General features: G+C 41.8%; 1 protein-coding gene across 3 annotated transcripts in view; it reads right to left on the reverse strand.

The window, feature by feature from the left end:
- Positions 1 to 3,515: 3,515 nt before the first annotated feature.
- Positions 3,516 to 17,888, reverse strand: part of LEF1 (lymphoid enhancer binding factor 1) — a 71,031-nt gene continuing 56,658 nt past the window's right edge. For 2 of the 3 annotated variants that reach the window (XM_058837804.1, XM_058837803.1), the window contains 2 exons: positions 17,806 to 17,854; positions 3,516 to 4,642 (listed from right to left, as the gene is read on the reverse strand). In XM_058837804.1, the coding sequence (XP_058693787.1) occupies positions 4,563 to 4,642; positions 17,806 to 17,854 (129 nt within the window). In that variant the 3' untranslated portion in view covers positions 3,516 to 4,562. Of the gene's footprint in view, positions 4,643 to 17,105; positions 17,147 to 17,805; positions 17,855 to 17,888 lie in introns of all 3 variants that reach the window. The other variant, XM_058837805.1, reaches the window with a different exon arrangement.

Genomic DNA, 17,888 nt, shown 5'->3' on the forward strand with positions numbered 1-17,888 from the left:
GTGGGATGGGTGAGTTTATCAAAATGTAGTTTGTAGAACATTATTCACAAGAAGAAAACATTAGTTTTCTAAGGTTCCCAGACCAGGTATGCAGTGACTGTTATCTCAGCCAAGCAGACACCTGTGATTCAGTGAAGGCACGGCTGTTGCAGAAGGAATGTCCCAGCCAAAGAGAAAACCCATGGTGATTTTAAATGGCATTAAATGGCACCATTTAAAAAAACATGAAGGTATGACTGTTTATCTGGGAGGATGGGGAGCAGTACTTCAGTCCTTGTTTTGACCCAGCCAAAAACTGATGATTAAGAGGTTAATTTCCCCTATTTCTGGCATATGTTCCTTTTCCGGGGATGATGCCCATTTGCTTGCTTGGCTTTCAAAACCTGAGCTTCATATCTATGAGGAGACTCAAAGGATAAATTCATACATTAATCCAGAGTTTCTCTTTCTCATGTGTTGTGGAGAAATTAATGTGTTTGGCCATACTTTCTAGGTTTTTGGTTTCTTCTTGGAATGTGTTTATAGCCAGCCATTTTCCTGTTACAGCTTCTCTTTTGGCTGGCTGACTTTTCAGCCCAGTAGTTTTTCACTGACCTGAATTAGGAGAAATGTATTCATAGCTGACAGACTTCTGCCTATTTGTGGACTTACTTCTTTCTGCTATAAGGTTCTACTTTGCGTTAGGTCCTTATTCTGGAGGAGAGGCTTGCTTGCATGTTAGTCCCCTTGCAAATGAAAGGAAAAAACTGCAGTTGCCTAATGGGAGAGGTTACAGGGCATATCTTAAGTCTCAGTAGTGTCCTTCATTTTCTGCCAGTCTTGCTTTAGCCTAATTATCTGCCACGTAGATCAGAGCGGGAGGCCACCAGGAAATAGAATGGTTTCTTCAAAGCCTCGTGCACTGTAATGGTTTCAAAGGAGTGCGGACAACTGATGCTGTGGATTCTGCTGTCCTAGAGCCTGGAGCAAGGATTGGGTCCTTAAGGTCCTACATTTGCTGCAAATTGAGCCAGCCATCAAGCTAACCCTTGTACAACTAAGTTACTGCCTTTTCTGTTGCCTAATCCAAAGCGGAAACTACAACAGAAGATAATTCAGTAGAGCTGGTGAGTCCCTATAAGCACAACTAGTGAATCTGTCATCACTTGCTGCATAAGAAGCCAAAGTTAGCTGAAGCATTGTTCTTTTATGTAACAGGGAAAATGGCTCTGGTCCAGGTGATCCAGAAGCCTGAGGAGACAGACCATCCTGTGATGTTGGCCTGATTCGCTGTAAATAGTCCTGGCTCAACTCTCCTCTTCTGAATCTGCTGTTTGTGGTGAGGGGAGGGGGAAGGCTGTACGTTCCCTAGGTGCTGGGAAAGCTCTGTGTTTATGAACTAGACTACCCATGCTGTGATCCATGCAAGAACTGCTTTTAGTACATGCACAGAACCAAGTGTGGGGGCAGAGAGTGGTTTGTGAGTGCTTGTACAGAAGTGTCTGGATAATTAACTCAGGCATTAGGTAGGAGCATTTAAATCTTTGAAGATGTTTTCTGTGGGAAATACAGGATAATCATCTCCTCAGGCACCCAAAAGAGACAAGGTTAGATTCTGATGTCTACCCAAATTGCACATCAGGAATTTAGGTGCTGGTTTTGAGTCTCACCTGGAATTATTTGTTCCATGTCACAAGGATTTAAACCTAATCTTACTGCCAGGTAGCACTATCATCACTTGGGCATCTTTACTAGCTCATCTGTCTCCACTGACAAGCTGGCACAGCACAGTGAGGGCTCTTTTGGTCCTACAAGAACAAATGCCAATTAGCAGGGGAAGGCAGGAGTGGACACAGACCTGAGTCACAGGGGATATTCCAGGACAGCAGGGTTACTCTGATTTCAGGTGCTCTCATGGCAGCATCCTAACCCTTGCATTTTAGTTAACCTTTCCCACAGCTGTATGTGAAAGGTCTTTGATCTATCAACGAGCCCAACACATGGTGCTTGTTCACTGTATGTTAACAGCAGAAATACTATTTTTAGCTCCCAAATTATTATTCTTTACTATTAGAGCTGAAAGACCTTTCATCCTTAAGGCAGGCAACTTCACAACAGTATATTGGGGACAATGTGCCACATGAAGCTGACACTTCCATTGGGAACAATTTTTTTCAAAATGGGTAAATGGCTTTTTAAATAGCCATTTAAAAATCTAAACAAAGTAGTCATGTTTTATAAAGTTCTAAAAAGAACTGTTGTCTTTGGAACATGTAATTTGCAGATCTCACTGCAGTAATCCTTGATTTAGAACAATTACAGCACGAAGTACTTGCCTTTTTTCCCCTTTAAAAAACAAAACCAAACCCCAAACCAAAAGCCAGACAGGTTTCCAGCAAAGGCTGGGATAATTGAATGGAAACATAGCCAAGTCTTGCAAAACTCCAGTATACAGTTGCTATTCTCTCAAGAGATATTTTCTCCTGCCATCTGAGAGCCTGGTCACTTGTTTTTCTTTTTTTTTTTTATTTTTTAAACCTAATCACTAGTTGCTAGAAATAAATATTGCAAGAACTAATATGCTGGTTACAGCCTTAAAACTGAACATGTGTGCAGTGCATAGTGGTTTAAGAGAAAGCTGTTTTATAACATTTTTAATTATGAAATTTCTTATGCAACCGAGTTAAATGGTCATTTATAAACAATCCAATTCCAAAGCTTCCTTAGGCAGTAACTGACCTGTGTAATTTCTTGTAGCTTAAGCTTGACTCAGTCCAGTCTCACACCAAACAAGATTTGGGAGCTGGGATACAAACAATGCTGATTCAATGTTCATAGTATTTCTTTTCCACTCACAAATCAGTGAAGAAGTTTATCTATGGCTCCAGTGTTCGGTATTTTTTAAGTTGCTTAGTAGAAGTGAGGCAGCTGTGCTGCTTGCTTTGGCTGGAACATCTGCCATATCCCAGGCACCACTGGCAGTAGGCAGGCCATGCTGACTCTGGATCTCAGACCATGAAACCAGGCCTTGCACAGCTGATTCTGCAGCCAGCTTCAAGCTGTGGGATAATTTATACAGCTACAAGAAGTTTAACTGTAGGCCTCTACCTCTTGTGTGGGCATAGACCACATCCAGAAAGAAGCAAATCCATATTCCTAATCATCAGCTTAAAACCACTGCTCCCCTCCCTAAGATTTTGCTAGGAAAATGATGATGGAGAGATCCTTAGTACTTCCACTTAGGCCAAAGCTAACTGAGCAGCACATGGGAGCATTGAGCCTCCCCCTTCCTTATTCCTGGTATGGAACTGAGACTTCTGCTCACTTTTCGAAGAAAAAGTAATTTTCCAAAATCACTTCATGGGAGCAAACAGCCAAACAGCATTTCCTACAACATAAGACTGAGTCAAAAGTCTTCACGCTTACAAGCAGCTGTGCCTTCCTGAGCTTGCTTCTACCTTTGAGGGATTCTAGCAAAAACTGTTGTTCTGTTAGTTTTTTCTTTTAAAGCCAATTTTAAAGACAGTTAACTTTGGTTTTATTACAAAGCTTTTATTAAAAAACAAATGCTCAGCACATTAACTCAAACTGGAATGACAAAAAAAAATTGGTTGACAGTATTTTTGGCAAAGGCTGTGCCTTACTATTTTAAAAAATGGGTACATCAATGCTCATTTCAACAACTGGCATAAAATCCCACTAACAGGCTAACAAAAACAGATACAAATACAGAACAATTGAAGTAATAATTCAAGTGCTGGGCTTTTTACAAGGAGAAGGGGAATGGGTGAGAAGGAGAACTCACTGCAGTCAGATTTGCTGGATGTATTGCTTATGTTTACAGAGTAGATGATGCAAGACTAACATGTCTACTGACCAGCTGACTGTTGTTACATTTATTTAGTTCTATAGGACACTGTATTATATAGACTGAGAGGCCACTATTTGTTACAAATAGTTTAACAAAACAGCCAACCTTTTTTCCATACAGATTTTTCCTCTGGCAGAAAAAAAAAAAAAAAAAAGAAAAAACAAAAGAAAAACTCCTTTTATTTAAAAAGTATTTCAGATTTCTGACACTTGTTTAAAAGCTCATACCTAGTAAAATATACACCAAAGAAATTACAAACTAAAAGTTAAAATATAAAAGCATTCAAGTTTCTTAAAAAAAGCTAAAACCAAAATTGATCCTGTCGCACCATTAAATAAAAAGAAGGTTGAGCGCGTCATTCTGGTCCAGGCAAATTCCATTCCTCGATGTGCTGTATGGGGCAGCTGTGGTCTACGTTATTCTGCTGGCTGAAGCAGGCAGAGACAGCCATGCTACTGTGTTTGCTGACTCAATATGGACACAGATGAGACAGGGGCTTAAGAGTGCAAGGCAGAGGTGAAGACAAAAGCTGCTCTGCTGACCCAGGAGCTCATTTGCTCTATTTATATCGGGGCTGGACCTCTTGATAGTGAAGGATTTTGGCAGTGATTGTCTTTATGATTCAGTGTCTCTAGCAGTGACATCAGGGTGAATGACATCCTAGACAGACTCCTTGGGGGTGGTCTGTGCGGCTGAAGGACACACCTAGGGTTTAACAAGCTTCCATCTCCAGAAGGGGTCCTGGTGTCGCCGCCTTTGCTTTGCAAGTTGAGAAAGCATTTCTTTTCCCACCTACAGGGAAGAGGGGAGGGGGAAAGAGAGAGAGAAAGAGATATAAAGACTATCTGAAGCCTTTAAAAAAAAATTCTCAAAACAAGCTGGTGATGGGTCACTGTAACTCTTACAACTGTATTAGTGGAATGTGCATTACAATGTCAAAGTTAAATGCAGAATTTATTACTACGTGCTTTTGCTTGAAGTTTGCAACTGTATTTATGGAAAGTACTTTGGATTATAAAGAGATACCAACTAGAAAGGTGGGGTTTTAAACATCCAGCATATTACAGAAGTACTTCCCTTTTGTAGTGGATTTCATTTATCTACAGCATTTGACCCAGATACCATTACAAAATTAGACATCCTCAGGCTTTAGTACTGCAGTGCAGTGGTTGAGGTCAATTAAACCTCTATTTCAGAGCCTCGAGCTCTACTCCCTGCAGACATGAAAAAATGCTGTCTTCTGCAAGCAGTTTGGTAGAGGAATGTGGTGGATGAGGCTTGTGTGAACGCTGATTCTACCATCCATCCTCATGACTGGGGAGGGTTTGTTCTGCTCTTCAGCAGGGTAGGAAACATCTTCCAGCTGTGTAAGAACCATGGGCCTCCTGCCTAGCAGTAAAGTTCACTAGATCTTGGAAGGATTTATGTTCTTAGAGCATGTGAAATGACACACAGTACAGGCCTAATAGGAGTTGCTCATCTAGAAAAGAACAGTTTTTCCTCACTACATCTCTGGGTTACATCAGCTGATTTATGAAATTGCTAACTCAACCATCCCCCTTGCCCTTCTGATCCAGACAAGTGGGTTATAACAGGGTCTCCACCCAGAGTCGCTCTGATGAGTCAGATGTTTTTCCACACATGGACACACACTCTCCAGTAACTGGGGATTACTGGTATCTCAGAAAAATCAACATTAACCTCTAGGTCTCCATGTACTGCTCAGCTGCCAGCTTTTAAATAAGTAGAAGGTTCAATGAGCAACGCTTCTGAGAGTGATCAAAATTAGCACAATAATGGATTTAAGTGGAGAAGGTAAACAAATTTTCACCAGAAGAAACATAAAATGCTTAGTCACATGAAGAAGATACACTGCCAGTACCTTGAGTCATGCAAGGCAAGACAGAACAAGTTTATGAAGAAATGGTTTAAACCACAAGTCAAACTTTTTAGACTAATCATGATAGATAGACTGCTTACGCCTGCAAGAGCCACAAGCTGAATTAGTCAGCAAATTTTACATTACATTTCAGCAGTATTTAAACCAAGGCCATTTATAACTGAGCACTCACCTCCCATCTGCTGCAGCTTCCATGTAAACCATTACAACACAAAGTGTTTCACTCATAGTGGCTGAGTAACGTGGCAGCTCCTGAGTAAGGAGTTACACTGCCTCATGTAGTCCAGGGTAGAAAGCCTCTAAAACTGATTTTGTACCCTTTGATTTTAATCAGCATAAGCTAAGGCCCCAAAAGCTTACTAAACAAGTTGACTCCTTTTCAGAGGCCACCCATCTGACTATTGTTGTAGTGGAAAGTTGAGGACACTTCAGTTTAGCTGCATACTAAGGTAGAAGACCAGCATGAATTTGTAGCAAACTGCTCTGTATAGCTTAGGTTTGATGCAGACTCCCTTGTCACCCAAACACTGCCATCCCTGCTACATAAGGAATAACTTACACCTGCTGCTGGTAGCCACAAAAGGACTTAAAGCTACTGAGGCCTCTTAAACAGCACAGCTAGAAGTCCACTGGCAAACCAGCAGTTTCAACAGAGGTGGTCTGTATTGACTAATTCAGTTCCTATTTCCTCATAAAACCAGCCCATGTCCCAACTAAAAAAAGCCTCCTGAGCTTCCTGCCTTTTTTTTTTTTTTTTTTTTTTTTTATAAAGTAGCGCAGTGCTCCGTAACACGTGTGGATCAAAGAGCTATGAAGGGCTCTACCTTTCCAAGGAGCACGAAAGAGAGGCCAAGCAAACAGCAGAGAAACACTGGGGAGAGCACCCTGCAGCTTTATATTTATTTTGTGCCTTTTCATCCCGGATTTTCAAAGGTTTGGTCCAGGTTGCTCTTCCTGGGAAGGTTTTCCTCTCAGTCTTACATGAAAACATTCAGCTTCCTGTTGAGGAATGGCCTTGAGGCGCCAGGCCAGTAGTTCACAGCAGTCTGATACAAGCGCTGTGATTCAGAGCTACTCCCCATTAGCAGCCAGGAATGTCTACTTCACTGAAGGAAATGAAATGCTCTTCTGTTGAGATGGTTCCCTGCCTCCTCCCCCCTTCCCTTACCAGCAAGCTGTCTTTGAAGTCAGGAGGTTAAAATAACGACCGTGGCCTTGCTCTGGCCCTCAGCTTTTTCCAACAGCGACCATTGCTCCTTTCTCAATCCAGAGGCAGCTTTTGCAGCGCCTGCCTCCTTTCCATAGCTCCTAACTATGCCCAGCTCCTCTAGAGAGGCTGCAGACAGCACGGTGATTCTGGAAGGGGACAGGCACAGGGAAGCCCCACGTATTTTTATTTCCTAGCAGTACAGCAAATTACACAGTAGCTGTCCTGAAAACAGCATCTCAAACCCAGCCTTTCCCCTGCCGCACATTAAGGCTACACGCTGGAAATTGCTGCTACTGCTGATAAACCAAATAATACCTAAAAAATACGAGTGATGATGGTGTTGCCTTACAGATATAAAACAGGTCAAATCAGGATTCTTTTCATGAAACCACAGGCATGTGCTAAGGAGACTGAAGACTTCCCACATCTAAGGCTTCACTGGGGGGCTGCAGCTGAAGTCTCGCCAGGCAAGGCATGCCCTAGCAAAGCCCAATCCACAAGTGAAGTCGGCACAAATCAAAGACTGCAATTACAGCTCCCTGGCTGTGGTTAGGCTTCAAAGAAAGTGCTGCGAGTCACATTTTACATATGTGAAGTCTTGAGCCTGAGCCACAATAGGAGGCACTGTCTGTGCCATTTGCAGTGTACATCTGACTGCAGGAGGAAAGAAAAAGAAAAAGAAAACAACACCTCGAGAAAGAAACAGACATAAGATTCAAGAATAATGCAGTGCAGAAAGAAAAGCCTTACTACTGAAGTGATAAAACTGTAATTCAGGAATTGCTACAGTAAAACTAAAGTCTCCTAGCAAGCCTGGATTCAGTGGCTGAGGGGATCACAAGGGGATCTGAAGTCCTCCCCATGCTTTGGAATGAGATGGATTGAAGGGAGGGTCTGCAAAGGTCTTGTTCTCCTCCTCCTAAAAGTCTTTTAACTTTTCTAGAACAAGGGAGAGAATTATGCAGCTTCATCCACGTCATGCTAATCAGAAAAGGTTATTGAAGAAAGTCAAGAGTGTCTGGGCCACTACAGGAATAAGTATGGACTAAAAGAAATACCTAACCCTTCACACAGGGCAAGGGATATTAAACATTTCAAATGAGGTACTTTTTTTCTACACCTTTCCCTACATACTGTTTGGATACAGTTCTAAGAGACAAGACTACATAAACAGGGAGTTACATGTTTTGGTTTTTTTTAAAAAGAAAACATTCATCTCCAAACCTGTCTTTTAATCCAGTACTTCAAACAAGATGGCAAGTTCAGGGACCCAAAAGCTGAAACTGTCATTTTCTTTGTAAGTCCAAATTGAACATGTTCAGCTTACTGCCAGCCATGGTTCATTCAATAGTCCAGAAACCCAGCTATGCAAAATCAGGTCGTTATTTATCAGGGCAGTTTGTGCTGTTTGTGCAGTCCCTCTGTATTTTCTTTAACAGCAGAGCTGGAGAGGGTTTCAGGCACAAGCAGATAGATGCCGGCGCTGCAGTCTGCTCCTCTTCCTGCCCAGCTGTGCCATGGTTTGTGGGTTTAGCCCAAACCAGATCCTTGAGATGTTCAGGGCAAACACAAACAAACACTCCACAACCCTTGTTGTTTCTAAACAAAAAAAGCACCTCCCAACAAAACCCCAGCCATTTTAGTAATCCAATTTGCTGCAGGGTCCCACAAGCTGTTACAAAACATGGATGGAAAGACCTACGGGAGACAGGAAAAAGCCCTCTCTGCAAGAGCTGGATACCAGCAGGCAGCAGAGGAAACTTTTTAAGCTGCCTTTGTATCCAAAGAAATGACACAAAATTGTACCCTAAAACTGTAACAGATGCTGCCATGTTGAAACTATGTTAGTATAAAGCTTTTCTTGATCTGCCCAACCCCTCCATCCCCCTTGCTACTTTTAACCTTGGTCCATTGCTGATAACTGTGAATGGAGACTCCAATAGCAAATTATTCACTGCTGTTTTAACTGCCTCTGAAAATACCTCTCCATTAACTACAGGTGGAGCCTGGAGTCCTAACTTCTGTCCTCATAGTTTGACCTCAGCTAGATGCATAAGTGAGCAGCTGAAATATTCCTCCCCCAGCCTTCCCAAGCCAGAGACCTCTTCCAGGGCAGATTAGTCTCAGCACGGAAAACACCCAGGTATTTTAGGGTTCCCGTTTTGTGCAGCTGATGGCAATGATGCCAAGCAGGTGTGGCTCTTATCAAAGGCCCCCAGAGTAGGCAGCACAAAACTACAAGCTCTATCACCGAGCTAGAATCTTTAAAATTATCTTACTGGAAGATCCAAGACATGTTTTTCCTGTTGGGGGTGGGAGGGGAGATAGCCTCCATGTTTATAATAAAAACCAGATTGCCTCTAGACAGCTGTCTCTAGCAGCTTCTTAAAGAGGAACAGTATACTAAAGGCAAGGAAGACGGAGGAAGAAACAGGCTTGTCTGCTTTCTGTATCTTTATGGCATATAATAAATATTCAGAAGACTATTTTTAAAATTATTTGTTTTCTAGACTGAAAGCTAGAAATTGCTACTTCAGTTTTCACCTGCTGTAACAGAAGAACATGAGGTATTGGTACAACAATAAGTGAAAATTCTTTCAGAAGAAAGAAGTAACACGGGTACAGTTTCCTTTGTAGATAATTTTTTTCTGCCACAATTAAACATAGGTTAGAATTTACACTATTTTGAAAGACAGTCTCAATAGTTTAATCTTCTGATATGTGGAATAATAGAAATTGTTGCCTTCATGAAACCAAAGGCAAGTCAGATGTAACCTGAATATCTTCCAGAGCTTCTATCAACTCTTCTACACACAGGTATCCACAGAGCAACACTACAAGCATAAGACAGCAGTACACAGAAACCACTACAGAATTCAAACATACCAACTTCACTTTGATGCAATTAACTCATCTCATCATAAAATCTCTACTGGTCCAAAATACACAACAGGAAGCCTGTGTACCTCAAAAGACACACATATGTGAAGAAAACCAGCTATTCATCAAAATGTAGTCCCACCTAGTGTGTGCATTTGCATTTCTACACTGTAGAAACCAATTCTGTGTAGTTATTTTGGCAATAATATTTTACCACGTGCAATTTCAGGTACCCCTGAGATGAAGGACAGATAGAAGACTCATAACTCCTGAGTTTAACTCTGATACAACTTATAATTAATGAGGAAACACATATCCTGCAACTTTTGCAAGGAGGAAGTAACTTTAGAAATTATGTCTCTCTGCTCACTTAAGCCTATTTAATTCTCCTCCACCCCTGATCCTACTGCACTGATGCCTGTGGCAAGAACACCAGTTCAGAGATGGTCGCTGGCACCATTTTCCTCAGTTGCTTCTAATACTGCTCACACACTACACTCCTGTGCCAATGACACCTTCACTGCACAAATGCTTCCAACATTTGCTTCCTCCTGGAAGGAGGAGCTGAAAGCTCTTGTCCTGAAAGCTCTCACTAAAGCCCATAATGTCTCACTGACTTGCAAGGCTCATGTTTTAACTGGCCAGACAGTGGTGCTTCAGCTGGCCATGCTATGAGCTTCCTTACTTGTTTGGCTTTCCAATCTGCAAGCTTTCAAAACTGTCTACATGGTACAGTCTTAACAAGCAGGGAAAGGGTCAGAGATTTAAAAAATGACATGCATAAAAAGTCCTTAAAGTAGAGGATTAAGGAACTGACTGGCATGAGAAGGTTTTCTTTATTAACAGTGTCTTTTGCAACATCATGGTTAAGGCTCTTTGTTTTTGTTCTGTTCCTTTGGTTATTTTTGTCTTCAGAATGGCTATGTTTGCATTCATGTATATCAGAAGACCTCTTTAATCATAGTCTCTAAAATCAGAGGCAAATGGAAGCAAAACTCAGTGCTAGGGTATGTGATGGTTTGCTAAGCTTTCACAGAATTGCATTTGAATACAATTCTGTTGAACTTAGAAAACAGATTTCAACCAAGCTGTAGTGGCTTAGTCTCCAGAAACAAATAGGAAAGACTTTGACAGTGTCATAAAAACTGGCTTTCTAGCTGGTCAGGAACAGAGTATCAAAACCTCATTTTGAAATTTTTCGTGTAAATACACTAAAAAAAGTGAAACTGCAATGCAGACCTGAGAAAAACACTAAAATTCTAAAGTTTTCTTCCAACTGGAAATGAAACAACATTTCAAAACCTTGCATCTTATTTATGAAACAGTTTGTTTCTGCAGATTTTTTCTCATGACCTTAGATTTCTCAGTCTGGTGGTGAGTTTACTAAATCCACCAAAATACACCGTTTTTATCCAGAGAAGAATGGTGCACCAGCAGTCAACTCCCTGTCCACACCCTATCCCACAGGAAGAATTAGAACAATAGTTGTCCCACTGCTCTCCTTCATTCTAGCCCAAACCGCCTACTGCTAACACCTCAGAACTGAAACACTAAGGGTTTTTTTAATCACTTGTAAATGTGGTTAAGTTCAAACTTCATTAAGCATCTCTAATTCCACAGTAGGTTCTGCAATTTGAGTGTCTCCAATAAAACAAACACATACATTCACCTCCTGAATACCTATTTTTTCCCTTTGTCAGTGTCAATTTAAAATATGAAACGCTGAAAATCAGCTTCATAACTGACCATGCTGCACTTATTTTGCAAAAATCCTTAACATTTTTTCTTATTTCTCTAAACCCATATCTATGCTGATAGTCTAGTTGAAAGTGTTCTGCTGTTCTTTGGTTTGTAAAACCTATGCTTTGCTACTACCCTCACTTACCCATCCCACAGGCTGTGATTTCCTTCCTTCCTTCCTTCCTTCCTTCCTTCCTTCCTTCCTTCCTTCCTTCCTTCCTTCCTTCCTTCCTTCCTTCCTTCCTTCCTTCCTTCCTTCCTTCCTTCCTTCCTTCCTTCCTTCCTTCCTTCCTTCCTTCCTTCCTTCCTTCCTTCCTTCCTTCCTTCCTTCCTCCCTTCCTCCCTTCCTCCCTTCCTCCCTTCCTCCCTTCCTCCCTTCCTCCCTTCCTCCCTTCCTCCCCTAGGTCTGCTCTCCTGCACCTCTCCCAGCAGGTGTCAGTACCCCTCTGTACCTGCCACCTGCATGGGGCTGTGGCTTCTCTTTGGATTTGCTCTTCTGACATTTTCCTTGATGTCAGAGAGCCTGAAAGAAAGGGGGGCTTCTGCCTTTCACCCCAGCAAGATCAGTGTCAGGGCAGAATTAAGTTGGAGGAGGGGACACACAGGAGGGACAGGATGCCATCCAGAGGGACGTGGGCAGGCTTGAGAGGTGGCCTGTGCAACACTCATGAAGTTTGAGAGGTGCCAGCAACTGGGTCAGGGCAAGCCCAGGCACACATACAGGCTGGGTGGAGAATGGACTGAGCAGCCCTGTGGAGAAAGACTTGGGGGTGTTGGTGGAAGAGAGCCAGCCATGTGCACTCACAGCCCAGAATGTCAGTTCCAACCTGGGCTGTATCCAAAGCACTGTGGCCATCAGGGCAAGGGAGGGGATTCTGCCCCTCTGCTCTGGTGAGACTTCACCTGGACTGCCGCATCCAGCCCTGGGGTCCCCAATAGTAAAAGCACATGGACCTGTTGGACTGATCCCAAAGAAGGCCACAAAAATCCCCAGGGGGTTGGAGCAGCTCTCCTCTGCTGACAGGCTGAGAGAGTTGGGCTTGTTCAGCCTGGAGAAAGTTCCAGTGAGACCTTGTAAGAGTCTTCCAGTTCCTAAAAGGGGCCTACAGGAAAGCTGGAGAGGGACTTCTTACTGTGGCAGGGAGTGATAGGACAAGGGGGAATGGCCTTAAACTGACAGAGGATAGGTTTAGATTGGATATTAGGAAAAAAAATCTTTCATGTGAGGGTGGTAAGGCCCAGAGAAGTTGCCCCATCTTTGGAAGTGTTCAAGGCCAGATCTGATGAGGCTTTGAGTAACCTGGTCTAATGGAAGGCCATGGGGAGGCAGGGGGGATGGGCATTGGAACTAGATGATCTTTAAGGTCCTTTTCGTTACAAGCCATGATCTGTCTGAGGGCTATACTAATTTTCTATGGAGGTCTATACCAATTTTATATTGAAATTTTATGCCTATCTGAAATAATACAAATATTTCAATCAGCAGAATTTTCTCTTGCTCATTCTGTCCCTCTTGCCTGTGCTGAAGGCCACTATTCGTGGGCAAAACAGGGAAGAGGGAAATATGGGTCACACAGGAAACAATTTCTAAAGCAAATCAGGACAAATCTCTGCACCACCATCACCACATACATTCTCCCAGAGACTAAGTTCTACGCAAGTTCTCCAGGCTCTGTTTAAGGCTTCTGAGCAGTCAGGAGCTATGGGAAGGGGTGGAGCATTTGTTTCAATTTGAACTACTCCAGCAGCAATTTCAAGAGCACTGGACAGGCTAGGTTTGAAAACATGCCTCAGAAAGGGAGGTACCACATCCTCTTTGCCTCTCCTTTCTCAGATGCTGGCCAGAAACCCATGGTCAGCCACGACCACAGTCAACAGATGCTTCTTTTCCACAGTATTCTGGCTGTGGAGTGGCCCACTTCATAGTCTGCTTTCACAGCCTCACTCCATTTTATTTTTAAGTAATAGGGAAAACATAATCCAGTCATAAATTACTGCCCCAAAATCACTTCTGTGCTGAAATTTGGCTCCAATTTCCGTGTAGGAAGTTCGAAATGTTACCATAATTCATTGTTCAAAGTTAAATGGTCTTAATCTGATCCTTTTAAGTACTTCTGATTACAAATCAGTATTAGTCAAGTTTTCTTGGTTTTGAAAGCTTTGCTAATGTAGATGCTAATTGTCATGGAATTTTGCAAGCCACACATATACTTCTCACAGGTTTTCAGATGTCTATTAAGCTTCTCTATCACTCTTTTTAGTCCTTGAAGATATGCCAAAACACAATGTTAAATTATGTAGTTTCCCAATTGCATCCTGCCATATGTTGAATGATGTGCCTTTTAGAATTCTGTACAGAGCAAGTCATAGGAAGTTAAGTATTTCCATGCTGCAGAATGAGGAATTTTTGTTTGTACCCTTCTATTTCCTTACTGATTTCAAAATACCCATGAGATGCTAAAAATCACCTTTTTTTTTTTTTTCTTCCAAAAGTCAGACTGGATAGGAAATTAGAAATCTCCACTTCCAAGACAGAATTGCTCCTAATTACAAATCCCCTAGAAGGTTATGCTTAATGGAAAAAACCACCACTCACCTTTCAGAAAGGTGCTCAACAGGTGATCTCTACATTGTCCTTAATCTTAACTTTCCTCATTTCCCCTTCCCTCCCTGGCTTCGCCTCAATTTATTTTAGCATTATCAGGTCTGATTCCACTCTTGGTTGATTTCAAAAGAAGATAATAAATAAGAGTTATTTCTTCAATAAATCAAAGTTATTTCAAACAGTGTGTTGGGCCGTGTCAACTGCAAACAAAATCCTTCTGAGGATTCATGCAGTTCCACAACTCTTGAAGGACATGCTTTGGAGTAACCCAGGATAATGTAGCAAAGACTAGTGCAGAGGGTCACAGTATTCCTAGAGCATTCTGAAGTGTTTTACAGATTGGCCATTCAGTAGGTTGGAGACCACAGAACTCAGTTAAATCCTAAGGAGTGAAGCCCTAAGACGCCTGCTGCTGTGTACAACCCTTGGAAAAGGGGCAACTTAATGCTACCACCTTGACTTTACCACTCTTATCATGTTCAAGTCAAAAAGCAGGACTAGAGGTCCACCTTAAAAATCAGTTACTCGCTGAATGTTCATGGAGAAAAAAAAACTAACAAAAGCCCCACACCCAAAACTTTCACAGTATCTTAAATCACGTCTGTTTGCATGTCTCTTCCGTTACTTTCCTCTGAACATCCTACCACACAACCCTCCCACCATTTCATCCTTCTCACTTACATCACTGTAATTACAGCCCTGGCTGATCTCCTTTGTGCTGATCTTGAGATTCTTTCTTTGGTCTTGCCACCTACTCATTTCTGATTCTTCTCAGATAACAGAATGCTTGTCTCCTTCCCAGACCTCCCACCCTCCTTCTCCCTCTTCCTTACACCATCCATGTGAGTAGGAAAGCTATTCCCAAACTTATTATCTCCATCCAGTAAAGACTACAACAGCTCTGCTGTGGGCCTGGTAAGATATTATGCTTGTGGGCAAAACATTCTTTGGATTACGCTTGCAGAGGGCAAGAGTTTTAACCTTCAGAAGTTTACTTTGAAGTCTGGCTGGTTCAGGTTCCCTAAATCGTTCAGTGCATCTGCTTCCAGCAAGAGCACATCTGTACATCTCCAGTGCAGATCATTCATTCACTCAGCATGAAGCACTTAGTGAGGCTGCCTTCACGTGCATATATGGAGTCAACAGCACACTTCCCCTTCCTTGAAGAACATACACTGTTCTCAGACTGTGTAACAAAAGCCCGAAAACAGACAGGTATTGCCAACAGTTTCCACACTGTAAGAAGCCTAAGAGGACACAGGAAGGCAGGAGTGTAAAGGTCAAAGGGAGAGAAAACCCCCACACTTAGAACTTTCAACCTCCAATACCAAAAATGCAGAGAAACTCCCAACAAAAGTAGTTCAGCATAGGCAAGACTGTAAGGCATCCAAGAAACCAAATATTGCCTGGTTTTCAGCTGTCACTTAAACCTTAGTTGTATTCCAATCTCCATCAAGTGCTCTGCATCAATTCAGATAAAATTATGGGTATTTTGCTTACTGGTACTGTGTTAAGACCAAAGTGAAAAATATTCACAACAGTCATGGACCTGGGCAACTAAGCTGAAATGTCAATTATAAAACTCAAGGTTGAAGCACTTTATTTTTCAGTAGGTATAATGCTCTAAGTAATGATATTTTACAGCTACATTTGCTGTAGAGGCTACAGAACCCCAACACTGCAATCCTCATCTCAAATCAGTATAACTCACACATACTGCAAAAGGCAAAGTTGCCTGCTTGCCTGAAAAACTTCTGCTTATAAGGAAGAAAAAAGAGCACACGTTTTACCTTTTCACTTCAGCTTTTAAAAAAAAACAACAAACAAACCACCAAAGTCTTGTCTTAACCAAGTTTAGACTAACCAGCATAACTTCAGAAGAGGCTTGAAGCATGCTGACTGCTGACTGACACACTGCACAGAGGAAACTGAAGTTGTCTTTCTCGGGCTGAAAAGTCCAAGCAGAGCAGAGGGCCAGCAGGAGCCTGCCTTGCTGACTGCTCTTGAGTGCCACAGGGAACCTGTGGCCAAACAAGGCAGAGAAAGAGAGGACAGAGCCCATTTCTGATACAGTGTGTAGGTGATTTTGAAAAGTTGTATTTTTTTGTATTTTTTTTATCATTCCTGTAATACTTGGGGATCTCCCAAGTGCAATCTGGGTTAATTAGACAGTTTAGAAGCAGCTATTATTTCAAAATAATGCCATTCCTACTAGAAAACACATCGCACTGAGAGAAAGAGGACCTCCTTCCAACACAGACACCGAGAATTAGAATCTCACAGTGGTACTGTGCGTACTCACAAGCTGACTAGATGGTGTTATTGCACATGTGTAATCACTAATCATTCCACCCTCAGTGCAGGTAATATGATATAAAGAAAGAAAACACATGCTGGAAATACAACAACCACAAAAAACCCCAACCTGTACCACACATGAAATACCACTGTACAACTGTGGAAGAAATTCTTTAAACAACTGAAACACAGTCCCATTTTCTTAGCAGGTGTTTTGTTAGTATACAGGTGAATAAATTGTTTTTAAAAGGTGTACCCAGCCAGCCAGAATCTTGTTGTCAGCACATAAAATGTACTCCAAAGCCAGAGTCTACCTTGCTCTTATGAGCTGTGACAGTCTAGGAGGGCTTGCACTGCTTAATAAACCCATCCCTGGTTCACAGGCAAACTTGCAGTGAGTCAGTGAGGTGTGATCAATTTGAAAATATTATGGTTAAGCAGTGAAATGGTGAACACCTAGTAGATAGCCGGTATAAAAACCATCAGTAATCAAAGTAACATTAGCTTTGGGATATGATAGTTCTGCAATTTTTGCTAAATTCATATTATTGCATAAAATTTATAAGAAGGCTTATTTTACAATTCAGTTTTATCAGCAGGAAAGCTTTAGAGATGTTCTTACCATGCTTCAGATGTAGGCAGCTGTCATTCTGGGGCCTGTACCTGTAGAAGATTGTTTTCCTTTAACAAATTTCTGTTACAGAGTTTTTGCACATTCCAAGTAAGTTTGTTTGCTACAGTGTTACATGGAATTTTTTTGTGTGTGTGTTTTTTGGTTTTGTTGTTTGGGTTTTTTTATGGTTCTTATACCAGCCATTTCTTTGTTGGGGAAAACAGGGTGTTTCTTCCTACATATTTTAAAGGCAAAGAGGAGACCTCACTGATGATTTTAGCCAACCTACTAGGCAGCCGTTAGTGTACAAAGAAACATAAAATACAGTGAGAAAAAAATACAGTCACTACAAAAGGTCTGTGTAAAGTTTCCAGTGTCCAAAAATACCACACAGTATTTGAGACATAGTTAAGTCTAAAGATGATACAACACTGATTGAGGAGAAAAGCAAAGGTAAAACACGACAGTGATTGCAGCAATGCGCAAGTTCAAAGATGTTGATGCCGTCAGGACTGCTGCTCAGAAAGGTGTAAGGGGAAGGAGGCACAGGTTGTGTGCATGTTCACAAGCTTACATTCCAAGAGAAATATCTTAAAACATCCATCAGAAGCAAGTGTTAGACAAAAGCTCATAAAAATTAAATAGCGCAAGCCCTGGTTTCTAAAATACACCTGAGGTGAATGGCAAGTAAGAGGTGGTCATGGCCTACCTGATGCTGATTCCTGCAACTTTTCTCTCTTCCTCTTCTTTTTCTTCCCCTGAAAAATAGGAAATTTTATCATACCATTATAT

This window comes from Poecile atricapillus, chromosome 4, assembly GCF_030490865.1.
Source record: "Poecile atricapillus isolate bPoeAtr1 chromosome 4, bPoeAtr1.hap1, whole genome shotgun sequence".
In the NCBI taxonomy this organism is placed as follows: Eukaryota; Metazoa; Chordata; class Aves; order Passeriformes; family Paridae; genus Poecile; species Poecile atricapillus.